The sequence below is a fragment of the Balaenoptera ricei genome, chromosome 5 (assembly GCF_028023285.1).
Source record: "Balaenoptera ricei isolate mBalRic1 chromosome 5, mBalRic1.hap2, whole genome shotgun sequence".
NCBI classification, from domain to species: Eukaryota; Metazoa; Chordata; class Mammalia; order Artiodactyla; family Balaenopteridae; genus Balaenoptera; species Balaenoptera ricei.
The window spans coordinates 76,692,866-76,714,668 of NC_082643.1; the positions used below are offsets into that span (position 1 = coordinate 76,692,866).

General features: G+C 41.9%; 1 protein-coding gene across 18 annotated transcripts in view; it reads right to left on the reverse strand.

The window, feature by feature from the left end:
* The window catches only part of LIMCH1 (LIM and calponin homology domains 1), a 345,391-nt gene that overhangs the window by 179,447 nt on the left and 144,141 nt on the right, over positions 1–21,803 (reverse strand). For all 18 annotated transcript variants that reach the window (XM_059923105.1, XM_059923102.1, XM_059923103.1 and 15 more), the window contains one exon: positions 1,356–1,425. In XM_059923105.1, coding sequence (XP_059779088.1) covers positions 1,356–1,425 — 70 coding nt within the window. The remainder of the gene's footprint in view (positions 1–1,355; positions 1,426–21,803) is intronic.

Genomic DNA, 21,803 nt, shown 5'->3' on the forward strand with positions numbered 1-21,803 from the left:
TTGGAAGAGATGGTTTTAATAAAACGTTTTAAAATAACTAATATATGTACACATTCACAAATATAATATATAATATACATATATAGATTTTTAAATAAAATTATTCAAATCCATTCCTTCCAAATTTAACTATCTATCTATGTATTATTTACTTAGTTACATGATTCTGACAAACGAAATTAGAAAGACTTTTAATGACTAATCACCAGTGCACCACCAACCAGCATGGTAACTAAAATGCATCCGCAGAAATAGCAATTCTTACAATTTAAAAAAATCCATTTTATTCAACTCACTGAAACCATGTACCTAATTACGTCACCCCCACAGTTCTCAAACGTCATTTTTTTGTTCGTGGTGCATCAAATTTCAATTAGTCATCATGATATGACTACGAAACTGTTTAACAAATCATCAAAGGTCTAAGGATGAACCTGCTTAAATTCCTGACATTTTTCTAATCGTTTTCTGGAAGACCACATGCACAGAAGGCAGTCACGATGGAAAGAGTGCGTTGTTACTAGGTTACATACGCCCTCAGCTTTCTGTGCACACGTGTGTCTGTACACGTGCTCGTGTGTGTGGAGGCTCGTGTGTGAGCTCATGTGCATGCACCTTGTTCCTTCCGGAACTAAGATTTGTTTGTCTTTTGATCTTCCACCTTTTTCTTCTTACTACCAAAAGGTAACGATAATTAAGCAATGAAAATTAGTGCCAAGAATTATGAAACATATCAAGGCATGAAAAGAATCCTGCATCTGACTACATGTGAACATTTGAGTTTTACTGGGTTTGGATGGGTAGGTTCAGAAGACCCAGGGATTTGCTCAAACAATTCTCCAGACGACATTAGAATCACCTGTGTCCATTATGTCTTTAGAAAGTTGGTCTACAAATGTGGTACTTAAATGCAGGTAGATTTTTAAGATTGAAAACAACAATTTATCATGAAAGTCCTGCTCGTTCAACATGAAATTTCTTTCCCTCTACCTCTTCTCCCCTTCATTCCAAAGGAATGCAGAGAAGAACTGAAATGAGAAAACCGTAATTACAATTGCCTTCCTCCCCTGGGGTCAGCCGAATTACCAGCCTCTCACCCCAAAACGAATTTACCTCTTTAAGAATGAATGTCATCCTTATCACTCATGGGAAAAATACAAACAAAGATTAAGATGCCATTTAGGCATAACTGCAATCTTTCATTTTTAAGCGACCTCTCAGTTTAATGGCTTCAATGCGTTCTCATTCACGTGGAATATATACCGCAGGAGAAAACTGTAATAAACGGCACTGTCATGACCCTTAGGTTAGAGCAAAGGAATATTGGAAGATAAATCTCAATTCTGGATACTCACCAATCCTGCAATGGGGGTAGGCAATCTGTTGATCTTTTTAACAAGTCCTGGCTTTATAGCATTCAGCAACCTGTCATGAAAAAGGCAGAATGTCAAGTGAGACATAAAGCAAGATGGATCACACAAATCACCTTTATCCGAGGCTACAACTAAATTGCTGAATAGGAAAAGCAGCGAATTTAAAGCATGTAGTAAATCTCAGTAATCTATGAGCCTTCATGCAACCAAGTGAAGAGCTGTGCCAACATCAAGTTTGTCTGTGGCAGGTGAAGTTTTAGAATTTGGAAATGTTGGGAGAAAAGAAAGGATGGAGACTGAGAGGAGCTTCAGAGGAAAGGACAAAAATGTGAGCTGGATTGAGGCTGGGAGAGAAGTGTCTAGTTTTGAAGCCAGGTATTACTACACAGCAAGGCTCGTTCCCAATTCTCCTGGCTAAGGCAGGGGTCTCTCCAGGGATGCACTAAGTTCAGAGACCAACATCTATCTTTGCAAATGATTTGCCAAGACTAATTCTACTTCCAGACCCTCTTGCTCTTTGAGGAGAGTGGCTTGTTAAATGTGGTGAGCTTCACTTAAGAAAGGAAAGAATATGTTTAGCAGGAGGTTAACCAGTCATATCCTGAAGATTTTAAACAAGGCTGACCGCAATTCCCTAGGTATAAAAGATATGTGAGCAAAACGTTTTCGGGGTAAAGGTTGAAATCACGTAAAAATGGTAATACAGGCAAAGGAATGCAAGAGAAACAACCATAACTGTTTGTCTTCAGGAAATATCAGTTCAGAGTGAAAAGAAATAAGGAAGGCAACTTGTAAAACGAAAATAGGGTTGGCATCAGGGTGATGTGGTAGAATTGTAGCATTTACCAACTAGGTTATTCATAAAGGAATTATTGAAGGTACAGGGTTGTCGAATGGAAGCATTTATTCTTATATTAGGGAATTAGAGGAGAGAAGATCAGGTAATTTATCTCAGGACACATGGCAAGAGAAACTTAGGCAGGGGTTTAGTATAATTCAGGGGTCAGCAAACTATGAGCCATGGACCAAATTTGGCCCAACGCCTGTTTCTGTAAACAAGTTTTACTGGAACACAGCCCTGCCCATTCATTTCCATACTGTTTACTGCTGCTTTTGTGCTATGACAGCAGAGCTGAATCGTTACAACAGAGAACCTACAGCCCAAAAAGCAAACAATTTTTACTATTTGGCCCTTCACCAAAAAGTTTGCCAAACTCTGTTACCATTCATGCAATCTAAGGTTATAGTAAATTCTGAAGAACCTATGCTTGATAGATTTCTTCAAACCAGTAACAAAAGATTCTTTGAAATAGGTCAATAATTAGTCTTGAATTCAGCCTGTATTTTACTTTGACACCTCTATGTATTGATATATTGAGAAATGTCACTACAATGGTTACAACAGACAGGATATTTCTGGTTTTGCACTAAGAATTGCCTGTCCTTGGTCACTCTCACTGCAATTCCAAATGCTGCCGCCAAGAGGTAACACCCAGTGTAGACACAAAAAAGTAGTGCCTTCTGGCCCACTGAGAGCCAAGATGGTGCTCCTTTCATAAATGCACTTAATTTTAACCATGAATTTATAATCTTCTCAAAAAGTACTTTTTTATAGCTTATTTTGGAATTATTGGTTTTTCAAGTTAGAAAGCAACTTGTTCACTCTTCTCATTTTACAGTTTAGAAAACTGAAGCCTGACGATGATGAGCTGATTAGTGGTACAGTCAGGCCCAGCTCCCAAGATCCCTGAATCAACACATTCTCTGGCAGCGTTAACATCCCATAGCATGTGATTCAAAATAAACAGATAGATATGATGTCTCCAAAGCAGATTTTAAATGTACAAGATTCTTAACATACATTACTTTTCTTGTTAGTTCTTAACAGTGTCGTTTTAAATAGTATTTGTGCACAATTGTTGAAAAAGGTCCTTGCGTGGATATGACTGCCGCTTAACCCAAGCTGGCCCCAGGCAGTCGGAGGCTCTTCACCCTCTCCCCTGACCTAGGAATGTACGTTCTGCCCACTATTCCCACAGTGGGAGCCATCGTCAAGCATTCAGCCTTGAGATAGTAGTGTTTTGTTGAGACCATCTGGACTGAATATCTACTGAACCCAGTTAAAGCATCTATATAAACTTTTAAGATTCTGGCAAGATTCTCCTCATCTTTCAGCCACCCAAGACAAGCATCATATGTAAGTTCTCTTGCTTATTAACCCTGCCACCTACAAATCTGGAGCTATCTGCCTCTTTCTTCGGGCTCTCCTTGCCTTCCGTGTCTGGGGACCAGATCTGAATTTCACGCTGGGAAATCCTGAGGTTGCCAACCAACAACAGTGTTGACAATTCAAAAGGAACCAAAAGGATATCCAGTAAAACTTAAGTTTCACTGTCACCAGGATACCACGGGGCCCTAGACTATTCCCTGAAGGTAACCTTAAAGACTTCCAAAGAAAATGTATAAAGATATTTGTAATTTTTTTTAAAAAGACATGTGTAGCATATAATATGCACTGTCCTATACCTTATTTTTCCACTTAGCAATGCATAATGGAGATTAAATAATTTACACTGGAGAGCATGCCTTATCAATACGTGTGGACCTATGTCCTTCTTAATACCTGTGGACAAACTGATGAGGAGCTGGGAGAGGGGAGTGACAGCATTGGCTCTGAAGTCTAACTGACTGAATCCAAAGTCCAGCTTGGTCACTCATTGGGGAGTTACTTTGGGCAAGTCCATTAACACCAGTTTCCTCAACTGTCATAGAGAAACAATGGTAGCAATTGCATAGGTGTCAGTGAGGCTTAAATGTGACAAAATATGTGAGACGCTAGCACAGAGCCTGGTGCATAGTAAGTTCTCTATAAATGGTTCTCTACATTTGTGTATAAGTATTTATTTATACTAATTCAATTCACTGCATTCTAGATCAACTACTTTCTCTAATACTTTTAGATTTTTCTAATGAAATAAAATACCATTATATCAGGTCCCTGAACTTTGTTTCTAATTATCCAAAGTAAAACAAAAATAACAAATACCCTACAAAAAAATTCATAAAGAATCTTTTTTAAAAGAGGTACCCATTTTGTCTTCTATATCTAAGAATTGTATTATTTTTAGTAACAATGGATCCATCAACTCTTTTATACATGTTTAAATTTTTAAACAGTTTTAAATGCTTCATTATATTCATCCTTTGTAGAATTATAGTTATATGGCAGAAATCTTTCCTGTCACATGAAGTAGTAAAAAAAAATTATAATGATAGACCTTAATCAAAAGAGCAACCAAAAAAAAATTACTATGATGTCTATCCAAATGTTTAACAACAAATTAAAAGATAAAAAGCCACAGTGCTCTTAAATATTTGGGATATTTTCAAGATCAAGGCAGCTGTATTTTTTCATGTAAACATTGCCCTGGTTCCGTACACAGTTTACAGTACACGACAATAAAAGATAACATTGAATTCACATTGTAGAAATGCCCACCACCTGCTTATCTTGTATTCTGCATTAAACTGAGAACATTTTTTGTATATATTAGAATCAGAAAAGAAGTTCAACAAAACAGCTATGAGCATGAGTCAAGGATATTTCATTCACTTGAAATTTTATTAAAAACCACTGTTGGGCTTCCCTGGTGGCGCAGTGGTTGAGAATCTACCTGCCAATGCAGGGGACACGGGTTCGAGCCCTGGTCTGGGAAGATCCCACATGCCGCGGAGCAACTAGGCCCGTGAGCCACAATTACTGAGCCTGCGCGTCTGGAGCCTGTGCTCCGCAACAAGAGAGGCCGCGATAGTGAGAGGCCTGCGCACCGCGATGAAGAGTGGCCCCCACTTGCCACAACTAGAGAAAGCCCTCGCACAGAAACGAAGACCCAACACAGCCAAAAATAAATAAATAAATAAATTAAAAAAAAAAAAAAACCACTGTTGCCCTCCTATCTATTAAAATATAAATATTTTCAATAAATATTTATTGATGACATGCTTTAAAGTAATGGTGATGATATTAATATTTTATTATTCATGAATCTTCTGAAATGCATTGTTCCCCCACTGTCCTGTCCTGCAGAGACAGGTCATGTATTCACTCCACCATTTTTATAGAAGAAAAGCTTGAGCCCCAAACAGGTGTGAAGCCTTCCCCAGAGACATGCACAGCTAGTTTGCAGCCCAGCTTGGAAAGCCTACTGCAGCTTGGTGCTTCAGAAAGTCCAGCTTCAGTATGTATCATCAAAGCACAAAACAATAACAACAACAAACAAACCACAGAAAACAAACAAAAACTAAAAACCCAATAAAAAACTATCTAAATACAATGTGAGAATATTAACACTAGGTGGGAATAAAAGGAAAATGGAAGCGGGTGTCTGCTGGGAAATGGTCACGTTTCATCTATGGATGACATACAACATCCTCAGGAGGAATTCCAGAGAAAAGGAGGCGGTCACTCACTTGTGGCAACTCCCCACTTAGCAGAACCCCACACCGGTTTCCCCCCTGTGAGCCCCAAAACCTATAGCTAGAAGGAGAACGGTCTGCCCTCTCTGTCTGGTAACAGATTAAATTTGTACTCATCTAAAGACTTCTCTGGGACATTGGCATAATTTTAGATAACAAAAAAACATTGGTGTCATTCCATGTCTCCTGCATAAATTTACCCACGAAATAAAGATAATTTAAAAACTGGAGACATGAGAGCTAATTAGGATGGACTAATATCCAGATATTTATTTATCCAGCAATTATTTATCAAGTGCCTGCCGTGTGTTGCACGCTGCTCTAGACCCAGGGAAGGCAGTAGTGGAGAAGACAAGTGAAGGACCTGCCCTTTAGAACTTATCTTCTTAGGACAAATGAGTATGTGGGGCAGTGGGAGGAACAGAAAATAAACAAGTAAATAAATGAGAGGAAAATTTCAGATTGCATAAGCACTGGGAAGACAAGCACAGTAACCCAGGCGGGTGGTACTTGAATCAGCTGATAAGAAAGAAGGCTGCCCTGGGGAGGTAACATTTGGGGAAAAAATGGGAAGAGACAAAAGTATTAGCCAAAGAGAGACTGGACACAAGAGTTCCAGGCAGACTCAACAGTAAGTAGAAAGGCCTGGAGACAGGAGCGGGCTTAGTATATTCAAGGGCCAATGTGACCAAGCAGAGTGAGTGGAAGGAGGAAACACATGACATGAGAGCCAAGGTGTAAACAACATCCAGGCTCAGGTAAGGTGTCTAGATTTTTTTCTAAGTACAATGTACTTAGAAGTACCTCAGATTTTTAAGATGAAGACTGAAATGATCTGATTTATAGTTTTAAAACAGCATCATAGGCAAGTAGTATTAAAACAAATTTATAACTATATATGGAAAATTTGTGTTTATTAAAAAATCCTGGGTATCAGATAGATGAATAAAACATCATAAATAACTTATAACGCTCAGGAGTGTTATCATGAAGAGAGTGTAATGAATTTGGAGGAAGTTGTCTAGGTTTTAATGGGTAAAACACACATCAGCTACGAGCTACTGGGAAGTCACTGGATCAAAGTCTCAGTTTTCCCCTTAATAAAAATGGGGATTTTGAAAACCTGACCTTCCATCCAGAACTATGGTGAGGAGCCAGCGGGACAACGTGTGCTGCTAAGTGGAAATGTTGGTAATTGGAAACTTACATATTCACACTCATTTGGTATACTGAGCATGTCCCTTTTTGCTAAGTAAGTGCATTTTAGTTTCAACTTTTCCATTAGTCAGCTGCCAAAGACTAAAATAGGTTTCACTTACTTTCTGGCCACCTTTGGATAAAAAACCTCACATAAATGAATTAAGTCAACAGATGTGTATAGCTTGCTATATATATATATATATATATATATATATATATATATATATAGTAATAAGCGATTAAGAACAGAAAGAAAAGTTTTAATCTTGCATAATCCTCAATTACAAAAAGTTAATGACACTGAAGGTAAGCAAAAATGCATGTGTTTCTGATATGATAGAAATGAATTGGTGTCTACTAAACTCATATTCCAAATCTAAAACACACTGTGACCTATTTCAAGTAAGGCTGTCCATGTGTTCCTTTATGTACTCAACAAATATTTATTGGGCGTGCATGATGTCCTGGCCCGGAGCCGGGCACGGGGGACACAAAGGAGGACAGGGGAGACCCCAGGTCTATCCCTCATGGGGCGTGCTCACTAAGAGATTTAAAACCTACAGGAAGACCCAAACTGGGCACATGTGTAGTTCATTGTCATGCTACCTAATGCATGGCCATCTTGAGTTTTTGAGAAGGTGAATTAAAGACATACTCTGCACACATTCTGTGGAATCCAGTTCTTAAAAGATTAAAGATTAGATTCCTTAAAGAAACAATTGTTGAGACATCCAGGAATGAGGCTGATGTTCTGATTCAACCACAGGCTGTATTTTGTAATTCTTTTTAACACTTAATAGCCAGCTTATGGTAGCCTCTCAATGATTGTTTAATGGTTATAAAATACAAACTGAAGAAATCTGTGTCTATTGCAATTTTTAAAAAAACCTCAAATCCCTACTGTGGGACAGAGAGGTTCTGTTTCATACCGACTCTTCCAACAGCTGATATAATAGCTCTTCAAGGGGCACGATACTGTGAATACTGCTACAAAAGATACAAGACCATCCAAATGTTAGGAAATATACCAATGGGCAGCTTATTTTTTTACTGGACTGTAATAAACATTAAAGGTAAAATTTGTAAAGGGTTGCAAAATCCAGCTTACTCTATACATGATTCAATTCAGAAATTCAAGTCTAATAATTATCCTAGAGTTTGGGGGACAGCAGAGACACCATCTAGACCTTGAACCCAGGGTTGGGAAGTTCATGCTTAATCTCATGGGAAATCACTTTATTCTTTGCAACAAGAGATTACATCATCATCTCATTTAGCTTGGTTTGCACAGCTGCAATAGGCAACTATGATCACAAAATTACCTACTTTGCGTCCCTTTTAATTTGGCTCAAGAGTGTTTTCCTATGCAGTTTCCTTGATCACTTTCTGGTTTGACTATGTACCCTGGACAAAGGTGTGCGCACTTTCATTTAATCTAACGTGGCAACTGTTTTTGAACCTAAGCATGAGATCAATTTAACCTTGACTATAAACCTGTTACAGATGTCATTTTTAGAGATTTCTTTTTAGAGTTGCCTTGGCAAAAGCAGGCAAGTTAATAAACCTTTTCTGAGGTCAAGAAAAAATTGACTAAAACGTGGGGGAAAGTGAAACCTGAACCAAAGGGGAGTTTCATTTGAACAAAATAGTGATGGAATGCAAATTGCCGTCATTAAATATCTACCAAATGTTTGTGGGGTGCTATGCACTGTCAAGACCGTGTGAAGTATAGGTCTATTTGAGCCACTTGCCTTTAACATACCTAAAGAAGAGATCATAAGGACTTTAGAAGGTCTTTGTAGACTTGAAATTCCAAGAAATTGGGCCTAACTGTGAATTCTAGGGCTCAACAGTGCTGTTACTCTTCTAATACACCTCCCAAGGCAGCAGCTGCTCCTCAAACTCACAGGAGTTTCTCCCCTAGACACACAGCTAGGCTACATCTCTCAGCCTCTTTTGAAGTTTTCTGTAGTAATATAACAGAGTTCTGGCCAATGGAGTGTAGGCAGAGTAACGTATGTCATACCTACACCTGTCCCTAAAACCTCTCCCAAGCAATTCTCCATTCCCTCTCTTGCCTCCCCCCATTCACTAGTTAGATGTCAGCACCAGGGAAGACTTTAGAAGTCACATGTTGAGGATGGAGTCTCTGTTAGCTGGGGTCCCTGAACAACGACCGGGAGCAGTCATCTCCACCCTTTCCTGCTGCCAAAACTGAGCTACACGAGAGTGAGAAGTACATTTTCATTGCATTAAACCACTGAGAGTTAGGAGTTTATTAGTTACAGCAGCCAGCATTACCTTAACTATTAAAGCTCTCCAGGAGGTCTTTTCTCAATAAAAAGGGGCCTTACTTTGCCAAACCGTACCCAAGAAAATCCTGTCCTAAAATGCAAAATTAAACACCTGGGCACATCCTTTCCCCTGGGTCTTGTTGGGAGGCAGCAGGATGCAGAAGAGCTAAAATTTGGGCCATTGTAAGCAAATGGACCCATTTTTATTTTCCTACATTTGCTAGGGGTAAAAAGTCTTCTTGCCTATCACTTCTGCTCTTAATACTAAAACAAACACAACAAACCCAAAAAGCAAACAAAAAAACCCAGCAGTAATGAAATAATCTATAAACATGAAAGGGAAACTCCAGCAATTATCTGAATATCTTGGAGTCCTTTTGATTCATTTTCAATGTCTCTCACAGTCTAACCTTTGCATACCATCCTTGCTGTTTAGAAATTACAGAATTTTTGGATTAGAAAAGGCCTAAAAATCAATTAAAAATCTAGGAAAGGAAACTGTCACCAGGCACATATCTGAGATCAGAGATCCTAAGTGGTAGAGTTAGGATTACAAACTCAGGTTCCTACACTGAGAACAGTGCTTTACTTCTTGCATTTCAATAACTAATCTCCAGCCACCAGTCTCTGCCATCTTAATCGATCTGCCCAATGCACCCAAACCGACCCCATCTCAACCTTGGCTTTCGCCGTGTTGCTTCCTTCCTCCAATGACTCCCAGGCTCCTGAGTGCCCACAGGATGCCCTCCAAATGCCTTCACCTGGTAGTCAAGCCCCTTCACGCCCAAGCTGCCTTTCCCACCGTGCCTCCCACTCAAGGTCCTCCCTGCTTTTATAAGCTATAAGTTTAAGATGGCACATGTGGTCAATGAACCGTGAAAGCTGGCAATACGTGAAGAGACTTTAGTGTAACCAAATAAAATGGAGACTGAAGTTACACCGACACAGGCAATGATACGTGTAATCATCGTCGTGCTATGTAGTAATTATGTATAAATGATTGTAATTAGTATTTCTTTTGCACAACTAAAACCTGGTACTGCTGGGTTTACTGTCAGGAGGGTGGGAGAAAACTTGGAATGTGAAATTGCTGGGATGCAGCTCGGAAAGGCAGCCAGTTCCTTGCTCTCCATACTTCTTCAGCAAGAAGTGCTCAGAACCAAGAGTTCCAGGATTGAGACCCATAAAATTCCAACAGAAATAGGAACCTCCAGAGACAGAAAGACCTGAGGTGCAAATCCCAACTCTGCAACTCACTAGGCAAGTTATTTAACTATTCAACATTGAGTCTCAGTTTCCTCCTCTGAAAAATGGGCACAATAATACCTATTGGTCATGGCATGAGAGTGTGAAATAATGCGTGTAATACATTTGGCACAGGCCTGGTGTACAGTGTGCACTTCATAAATGGAAGTTATTAACATCTCTTCCTTGCCGCCCTGCCTTCCCCTCCCCCCCGGCTCCCAAGCAGGTTTGGACCCCAGCCCTGCCCACAAGTGGAAATCTGATGTGTTAACTATTGGCTCACTTCTGCTCCCAAGCACCCTGTCTGTGGCTAAAGCTAGGTTGGGAGTTGGGAGAGATGAAAGCACAGAAGTGAGGGAATGAGATAATGTTAGTCCTTTTGGAGGGCAGGCTTGCAAGGGCATGGTCGTTAACACCGGGGATGGGGAGGAAGGAAGGGAGGAAGCAGCAAAGCAAAGGCAGTAAGAGGTCCAAGGACAATCTCGGCGGCACTACAGCCGTGTCCACAGCTGCCTCTGGCCCTGCTTCACAGTCAAAGCCTAGCTATCCTTTAACTCTTGCCAAGGCTCCTGTCCCCCCATCTCACTTGCTGTCCTGAGGGTGATGGGGAAAAGCCAAGTGCTGAAGAGGCCCTTTGCTATCCTGGAAAGGGGAGGTCAGCTCCTAATGTGGCTAGTTATAATTCTGAATCAATTTCCTATTCATTCCGCATGTTGTTATCAAACACCCCACACCAGGTGCCAAGCTAAGCCCAAACCCCTCCAGGAGACTGGGTTCTACAGTGGGCCCGACACTAACACAGATGTGATATGGGTTACATAAGACGTTCCCCCCACAGAACACTAGTCTGTGGGGAAATAGTTTCCAAGTTCTAAATGAGTGACTTGGAAAAGAACTTTGAAACATACTTGGAAACATAGAATGTACATAGTAGGGTGGTAAATTAAGGATAGACATAGCAAGACAAGTGTAGGAAGCATTTCTGCTTCTCCTCGGGAAGCACGACATTTTTTTTCAAATATTCGTGTTTGGTGCACAGCAGAAAGTAATCAAAAGTCTCCACTGCCAACAATGTAATTTCCTAAAAAACAACCTAATCTCATTGAATCTCCTCTGAATAGAGACCATGCTGGCTGTCTACTGTTCACTGGATGCTGTTTAAACTCCTTAACATGCTATTCCAGGTCTTGTGCAAATGGACCTGATACCTACCTTTCCTCTCCTGATACCTACCTTTCCTCTCTGGCCTGCCCCATTTCATCCTAGGCTCTGGCCACAGTTCCTTCCTTGAGCATGCAGAACTCCCTCATATTGCTGAGCACTTTCACAAACTTGCTGCTCCCTCTGTCTGACTTGCCTTTCCCACAGGCCTCCCCTCTTCCTTTTTCCCCTTAATATGAAGAGGGAAGTCTATTTCTGCATGGTTAACTTTAGAAAGGAATCATTTATAATCTGGGTCCTTGGTGGGCTATTTAAGAAAAGGTCCTCTCCTGTGGGTAACCGAAGGGAAACATTTAGAATGGCATGCTAGAGGCAAGAATTTTGCACACTTCACTGTGGGAGGCCAGCGCACCCAGCCTGATAGCCCAGTAGAGACAATCAAAAAATGGATTATTAAGGAAATACAATTAGGGAACTACTAAATCCTCTCAAATACAAGCAAAGCCTAATCCAGCAGGTAAGCCCACAGGCGGTTAGTGGGATAGGCCAGTTTCTCCTCTGCCACACAAGCAGCCCATATTTAAACCTGTTGTTATATATATATGTTTTTTAAGTCAATTGATCATTTCAATAAATGTGTAATAAATTTGTTCAGGAGGAAAGAGATTAAGCCTGTGATTTCCATGAGCAGAAGTTTAATATTTATCAAGGCACAGATTGATAGGGTGAAGGAAATCACATTTTGAGGGAAGTGGTTCCTGAACGATAAATATGCTAAAATAAGTTTCAAACACAGTTTTGAAAGCGTGAAAACAAAACATACTTGCCATATATATTAAGAGAAAAGAAGTTGCGACAAGGATTATATACTTTTGAACGGAAAAAATATTTGCAAAGGTAGATGAGCTTGAGAACGTTTCAGATGCACACAAAAGTCCCCCCTCCCACGAGTAGATTCTTGTAATCGATGCTAGCGCACAGTTTGAATGGGAACAGTTGAATCCCCCCCACACACACTGTGCTGAGTCCCTCTTTTAAATAAAAACCGAGGGCTGTTTATTTGGTGAGGATTCAAAGAAGAAAAAAAAAAAAAGGCAATACTGGAAGTCCATTTTGCTCATCATGAATCCTACAAATTCTCCTTCCATATCCTTCATCCGTTTTCATCTTTCCTAACAGAAGACTGTCAGGGATACTCAGTTCTTGCCTAAGTCCCTACCTAAGCCATGCCAATCTTCAAACAAAAAGCAGCTTTTCACTGGAGATCTTTACTAAAAGAGTGGGTTGAAATGTCCTTACTTGAACCTAAAAGCTTAATGAGTCTTGGTGCCAAAGAGCTGGGGACAGGCCAAGTCAGTGAGGCCAGTTGTGATTTGGCAGAAAGACAAGGGAGAACCGTACATAGGAGGCCTATCAAATTCTTAACCAGTCCACTAAGGCCAAAATCAGTAAGGGCAAAAGGGCCCACGCTTGCTGAGATTTAAGTGAGCATCTGGGTTAGAGAAAGAGCTCTAGATGAAGAGCCGGAAGACACTGTGCTCTACAACCTGGGGTCTCCATCTCATCATCAACAAGGGGGTGGTGGCACGATCCGATCCAGGTTGTTCACCTACTGTAGTTACAGAGAGGATAAAATAAGGGAAGGGTTTGTGAATACTGAACAAGGTAATGGTGACTGGAAGACACCAGCCTGGAATCGCCAACCACTGGGGGGACCATGCACACACACACACCCCCATACACACGTGCATACATCCAGACAGACGTACCTACGTACATACAGTTAGCTGAGGACAGTCCCAGGTTTCATTTGTTGTTCCAGCATCTCAGCTGATTAACACCTTCTTTCACCCTCAAAAGCGTTTTGTTTGATATATGGTCACTTCACTACTAAGCCACTGGGTCTAACTAATCTCATCTCCTTATCAATAGTTGAGGAAAGGGCTTCCCTGGTGGCGCAGCGGTTAAGAATCTGCCTGCCAATGCAGGGGACACGGGTTCGAGCCCTGGTCTGGGAAGATCCCACATGCCACGGAGCAACTAAGCCTGTGAGCCACAACTACTGAGCCTGCGCGTCTGGAGCCTGTGCTCCGCAACGGGAGAGGCCGCGACAGTGAGGGGCCCGCGCACCGCGATGAAGAGTGGCCCCCGCTCGCCACAGCTGGAGAAAGCCCTCACACAGAAACAGGGACCCAACACAGCCAAAAATAAATAAATAAATAAATAGTTGAGGAAAATACTCCATGTATAGTTTATATTAGATAAGGTCTCTAACAATAGCCTATTGAAATGATGCAAAAGCATGAGCCAGAGCTCAGACCATTAAGTCGAATCATGATCCGTTGACTGGCAGTTCCCAGAGATGGCTATTAACTGACAAAGGTCTCCAGTGCCTCCCTCTACCAGTGAGACAGGACTTTTCGGAGCTGACCTCTGCCAGGGCCATGCAATACAAGTGACCTCCAGCTCCTTAGAAGTCTTCTTAGCCCCCTCGGTTTCCATGACACCACGCTCCCTGGGTTTCCTCTCGTCTCTCTGATAGCCTCTTTGTGAGCTTCTCTTTCTCTCATCTCTGACCAGGGAGAAGAATTCCTCAAACTGGGACCTTGCTCTGCTGCTCTTTCTTGATGTGGTCTTCCCCTTAGAGAGACTGTCATATATCACAGCTTCACCCTGATGTCCACCAATGGCTGGCAAGTCCAATTCGAATAAGTTAAATCCATCATCTCACCCTTAAGTTCTGCCTTTGTCCCCAGTAGCCTACAGGACTCTCTGCCTGAGTGGACTGTCCGTACCCTAAACTCAGTCTGCCCAAACTGAAATCATGAGCTCTCCCACCAAATAAAGGACCCCTTCCAACTGGCACCAAGGGCCCACCCTGCTTGTCATTAACAACTGAAACGCTGAAGTGGTTTTTTTAGTCTTTTCTTTCATTCATCTATCCCTATACACTACCAAGTCCTGTTGATCTCCTGTAAATTCCTCTTGTTTTCATTGCTCTGGAGATCACACCCAGAACTCCTTTTGTGGTTTCAAGGCCCTGTGCAATCTTGATCCTGCCTACTTCTCTTCTTCATCCATCCTCATCTCATATCATTGTCCTGCCTGTTTTCTACATTTTCGCCAAGTAAGTCTTCTTGCAAGTTCTCTAGTACATGGAGCTTCTGTCTTAAGAATCTCAAACATGCTTTCTCTCAGCTAGAACATGTTTCCTCCCTCCTTTCACCTCTCTTCCCTCTTTCTGTGCCAATTTCTGCTCTTCATTCAGGTCTCTACCTACGTGTCACTTCCTCAAGGAACTCTGAGGATAACAACCCACATGGGGTCAGGATTTAGATTCCAGATCTGATCAGGGTGTCCCTGTTACACGATGTTATGGCATAGTTTACTAGTGTCTACAGTAACTTGCCACACCTGTAAGCAGGTTCTTAAAAAGGTTAATTGGATGAAGAAAGAGACACATCCTGCCCCGATCCCCTGCCAGGCAGATCTCCCCTATGTTTGCCAAACACATCATCCTCATTCCTGTCCCCAAACCTTTCCCCCGCTCTTGTTCCTGTGTAGTCTGCCCTCTCTTTCCCTCAGCCTATTCTCACCTTAAGTAAAGACGTAACATCTCTCCAATAACTGTCTCCCAAACTACAACAATCTCCCTTTGTTTAACTTCTATTAAATTTGGGGATTAAATCTTAGTCACTTTTGCATTTACTCATACGCTGGTTTACACTGTAACAACTGCTTTGTGTGTGCGTCAACGCCCAAGCCCATTATAAAACTCCTGAAGATCAAGGATCAAGCCTTACATTCCCTTTTTATGCTGCTCGGTGCCTAGCGTGGGGCTGTGCAGAACAGAGTCGGTATCCAGTAAGTCCTCCATGTGACAAAATGTCTCCACGGAAAGCTACGCCATCAACTCCCAACCTGTCCTAGAAGGTGAGTCATATCCACGGCACACCACATCTCATGTTGAAATCAGGACAAGAATCTAAGACAAGCCCTCCTTCTTAGACTAAGCAACTCATTCATCAGCAATGATATAGACAAGTATTTGCCAACAGATTTCTTATCTTCAGAAAATTATTTCAGCAACATAAGAACTGAGACAAAAATCCACTGAGACATTCTTTATTGGTCACTTATTTGCAGACCAACATACTCGGACTTTGCATCCCATCAAAACGTGTCTGCAGAACAAACCCCAGAAGTTCACTTCTATGACTCCTAAGAAGATAGAGCTGTAATGGAGAATCTTATAGGTAAAGAAAGCAGATACTTCCATCTGTTGAACTCCCAGTCTTCAGGGATGGGTCCATTCTTTATGTAAAATTGTGTGTGTGTGTGTGTGTGTGTGTGTGCCTGTGTGTGTCTGTGTGTGTGTGTTTGTGTGTGTGTGTGTGTGTGTGTGAAGGAGAGGGAGGGGTAGAGTGTGGAGGGAAGGAGAGGAGAGGAGAAAGGAGAGAAACAGGATAATACTGATGATGACAGCCAAAAATTGGGAGAAAGTTAATGATCTAATGAGGATTAAATTGCCTAGGTAGATCTCTTACTACTGGATTCAATTTATCCAACAGCTGTTTGTAACAGATGTATTGTGTGCCAGACCAGTGTCCAAGGGGGGAAATCCAAAGATAAATAGAAGAGGTCTTCAGGAAGCTTTCAATCTGGTACAGGAAGGAGACGTGGGATAAAGAGGTCGAGCGCTGTGATAACAGCTAGTGCGGAGGCTGTACAGGTACTTAGATGCCAGGGAGGAACCCACTAACTCTGCCCAGAGGGTTCTGGAACAGCTTCCCAGAGAAAGAAATCACAACATACTGGAGGGAGCAGGAGGAAATGACGTCACCACAGAGGTCAAGGCCACTGTTTTCAAAACAATCGCTCTCAGCCTTGAGCTCTGCCAGCCAAAGTTCATTATTCACAGATGATCAAGTTTGTAAGGGACCCAAATGTTCTTGCCCAGTTTTTGATCACAGGCTAGGCAAAAGGAGCTAGGAAGTAAGCCTCCAGTTGCTTCATCCTGTGGCTTGTGGGCAGCCCAGTGAGAGAGCTGATGGGTGCCAGTGACACAGAGTTGCATTGACTCTGTCATATTTATAATTGACTTTAGGCCTATTTCCAACAATAATAATGGAAATGGCGAGTGATCCAGGGTGCCAGCCCAGCGCCAGACACCGCTGAGCGGTTCACATATTCTCTCACTGGAATCTCTCAAGTATCTTATGAGGTATGAATTTCCCCCATTTTGTGGACAAAAGGAGAAAAGCTAACATTTAAGTGCCTGCTATGTTGCAAGCACTAAAGAGTTTATACACATTATCAATTCATTTACTCCTCTGAACAGCCCAATGAATTAGGTATAATTATATCTGGTTTTATAGATGAGGAAACTGGGGTTCAGGGAGGTGAGGTAACTTGCCTAAGGACACACAGGAGGCAAATCTAGGATCTGGACTGGCCACTAGGTTGAAGCATATGAAATCACATTATCTGACTGGTTTTGTTTTACCAATACAACAATTTCATTGGATTCAACCTAGGAGTTCCCAGATCCATTCACTTTCCACTACGCTTTCCATAAACAGATTTGAACTGGCTTTTGTTAAATATGTATTCTTGGATAGTAACCAAAAAGAATGAAAAGGGTGAGGCAAGGATGCGAAACCAAACCACAGAGATCAAAGGAGAGCGTATACACTGCAACTAGATGCAATTATTATTATTATCATTTTACTATACTAACTTTATCTCTTTCTGTCTATGCCTCTTTTTTCCTGAAGCATTTGCATATAGTTGTAGAGTATATGGATTATCATTACATTATTCTTGTCACTTCTCTATAAGTTTAAAATTTTTCAAAATAAAAAGTTGGTGGGGGTGGGGTGGACTTGTAAAGAGACTCGTGAGAAAACCTTTCTTGAAAAGGTATTTGATTTCCCCAAATAGCACTTTGCACTGCCCAAACTACTTAACTTTATGAGGGTAAACAATTCACATCCAAAATTAAGTCCGTAGTCCTCATGGGCTGGCAAACTTTTTCTGTAAAGGACCAGGTAGTAAACATTTTTAGTCTCTGTGAGCCCCATACAAACTCTTGCTTTGTTTCGATTTGTTTTGTTTTTTGTTTACAACTCTTTTAAAATGTAAAAACCGTTCTTAGCAAGAAGGAAGGCCTGCACAAGAACAGGACATGGGCCAGAATTTGCCAACTCCTGATATAGATGGAATTCCATAGCGTTCTATCTATATAATAAAGTCTTAGGAAAACAAGTCAGAAACTTTCCTTTCTGGAATATTTCACAACAGCCTCTCTGATCTGGGTGCAGGGAACTAGATGACAGTCATCACTGGCTCCACACTGGGAGTGGCTTCCTTAGGGAATAGTCTTTGTAGCCTTTCTTGTAAACTCTGAAGTCCCCCAGTACACAATGCAGTATTCATTTAACATTTCTAAAAGCATGACACTTGTCACACATTTGCAGCTTTGTCAGACTTTGACCCTAGACCATTTATTTAATGCTCAGCAGAGAGCTCACATCATTTGAGCATTTAACCTCCAAACTTCAACTACACACACTTGGCAAAAACAACAGAGGAAGAGAGAGACGGTTAGAGCAAAAATACATCTACTATAATTCTATCTGGCACATGCGCTCTATTTTATTCTTGCTATTAGTTATACATTTATGCATAAGTATTACTGTTTTGGGGGGTACATGTGCGAGGGCAAGCGTACTGCATTTCACAGGCGAAGTAAAAGAGCTCCCAGGGCGATTCTGAGGCTACTCAATTTCCATCTTATATGCTGCCTGGAGGTGCCAGTCTTTTCTCTCTCCTATCTCTGTAGTCTTTAGTACAGGTCCACCAACCTCATTTGCCGCCATCAAGTTTTGACAGCTCTTACCTAAGAATACTGAAACCCCTACACTGTCCGCCGACCATAGCCTCCTACCCCCTCAGCTCTCTCACGCCCTCCCTCTCATTGGACTTGCCTTCTTGTCTTAAGAGGGTCCACCAGGCCCTTGATGCTTATATTTTTCCAAGACCACCAACCCCACACAGTCCTTCTTCCTCTGTCCAGCTGAGACGCCGTGGTTACCCTCTGTACTGCATTTCTCCTCAAACTCTAGGTTTTCTGGCACCAACTCCATCCCACCGCCACCACCCAACCTCTTGCTTTTCTCTCCCATTAAAATCCCAACTCTGGACACAGGACAATGATTAAGAGCAGAAGCAAAGGAATCAGACTTCTGAATTTAAATCTTTCTCATCTAGTACAACCTTAAGCCTAGTTATTTAATCCTCTGTACCTCAGTTACTTGCTCTGAAAAATGGGTATCATAATAGTCCTTGTAGGCCACAGGTAAGTTTAGAATCAGGCTGGTAAGAGGAAAACCAGACCCCAGGCCCAGAAGATGCCCTTCTGTTTGAGAAGAACTGTGAGGTTTTTTCAGACCCATAAACAACCAGGATATTTTTTTTTTAACATCTTTATTGGGGTATAATTGCTTTACAGTGGTGTGTTAGTTTCTGCTTTATAACAAAGTGAATCAGCTATACATATATCCCCATATCTCCTCCCTCTTGAGTCTCCCTCCCACCCTCCCTATCACACCCCTCTAGGTGGTCACAAAGCACCGAGCTGATCTCCCTGTGCTATGCAGCAGCTTCCCACTTGCTATCTATTTTACATTTGGTAGTGTATATATGTCCATGCTATTCTCTCACTTCGTCCCAGCTTACCTTTTCCCCTCCCCGTGTTCTCAAGTCCATTCTCTATGAACCAGGACATTTTCAGTGAACAAAGAGCATGGTGTTTCTCCACGATTGCAACCAACATTTAGAGCCAATCCAACTCAGAAGAGGTGAACTCCAAGTTTTCAAAATTTGAAAATATAGAGAGTTCTTATATTTTCAAGTATTGCTACATGGGTGGTGGTTGAGTGTTAGAACTTCTTAATCACCAGCATCCACAAAACTCTCTCTGGTTCTACAGAGTGGCACAGCCTTAGGTATTCTCATCTACTCTCCAAAGAGAACCCTCACTTTCCTGAGACTCTCCAAACTGGGTTTCCTGCCTTTCAGGCCCTACCATCAGCCCATCCCATGCCTGGAACAGTGCAAGTCCCCCTCCTTGTCAGATTAGTCTCTGGATACAAGTCCTGGCAAAATACACTTGCTAATCTCAGTCTGCAGCAGCCCAATATGCTTCGGTTCAGATCACACTTAGCCATGCCCCCATCCCTGACAAAAAGGAGAGGGAGATGTTCTTCCTCCATTGTCCCGACCTTCAGTGCATTCAGCTCCTGAGTCATACTTCTCTCTCTCATTGTGCTGTGGGCCCTGCACTTAGAACTTGGTCTGCATCTTGTTTGTCTGGCTGCTGTCCCAGCCTTCTCTCCAAGGCTCGGCTGCGACTCATGCTGCTGGCTTTCAGGCCACCAGGGCAGTTCATTCCACCTTCACAAACTCTGCACCAGGACTGCCAGATGGAGTCCCACGGGGAAGCCAGGACTTGACCCTGGTCCTCAGACTCCTTCAAATATGCCAGGGGGTCTAATCCTCTGTGGTTAGAGGAGTTAAACAATAACTCACTTGTCCTGGGTTTTATCCTACCTACCCAGACAGTAACATTTGTCCACATCCTCTGTGTTGGCCATTTCCCTCAGCTCACCCACAGGCTGTCAGCAGTCAAAACCCTTTATTTATTTAAAGAGGCTCCTGGTTATAATCTGTGCCTCCATGCTGTCTAACCATACTATTTCCGAACCATGGCCTGCACCTAAACCCCACCTCTCCACCTCTAAACAACCCAAACATTCATTAACGTGTTTGTAAAAGGCCAACAGTTCGTGCCACTCCACACGAGAGACTCCATCCTCCAACTCAGCATCAACTAGGTAAGAGACAAAGTCCATGTGTGCAGATGTCTCTGGATCCAAAGCCTTGTCTTCAGACAAGCCTACCTAATCCAAAGGCAGGCAAGCGATATTACTGTATAACAGATTTACTCATATGATGGAGAGGTGGATGCGTATAAGAATCTTTGGAGCTAATGTTGGGAAAACACAAGTTGGTACCAAAGACCCACTTCAAGAGACTTAAGAGAGCATGATGCACATGAATTACATCAGATTCTGGCTCATCTGTTAACATCAGGAGAGGGCTAAGCCCAGAATCATCGGAGGAGCAGGTGCTAGAACACAAGAGAAGTATTTAGAGCCTGTCTGAGTTTGTATCCGTGAGATGCTAAACTAATTATGGTTTACCTAAGAGATGAGCTCTGATTTAGATTTAATAAAGGGAAAAGAGGTGGTGAGGAAAGTAAAGTATGAGAAGAGGGGAGAGACTCCACAGGAAAGAAGGTATGGAAACAGAAATCAGGGGATGTACAGGCTTCCCTGGTGGCATAGTGGTTAAGAATCTACCTGCCAATGCAGGGGGATCTTCTGGGAAGATCCCACATGCCGCAAAGCAACTAAGCCCGTGTGCCACAACTAGTGAGCCTGCTCTCTAGAACCTGTGAGCCACAACTACTGAGCCCATGTACCACAACTACTGAAGCCCGTGCACCTAGAGCCCGTGCTCCGCAACAAGAGAAGCCACCACAATGAGAAACCCACGCACCACAACGAAGAGTAGCCTCCGCTTGCTGCAACTAGAGAAAGCCCACATGCAGCAACAAAGACCTAACACAGCCAAAAATAAATAAATAAATAAATTTATTAAAAAAAAAAAAAAAAAAGAAAGAAATCAGGGGACGTAAATTTCTCTTTGAAGAAAGAAAGGAGTGGAGAGCAGAAAAAATAAACACTGACATGAACTATGTTGAAAATTGCTGCATAATAATCAACATTTGTACAGCAAATGTAATTTTTTAAAGCACCTTATCCACATTATCCTCTTGAAATTCACAAAAAGCTTATGAAATAGGCAGGAGTTGTAAATTTTTTACTACCCCTTTAAAGAGAGACAAATGAGACTCAAGGAGGTTATATGATTTAAGGGGTGAAGAAAGGATTTGAGTCTCTAAAGCTCAGGCTCCAAAACCCCTGCT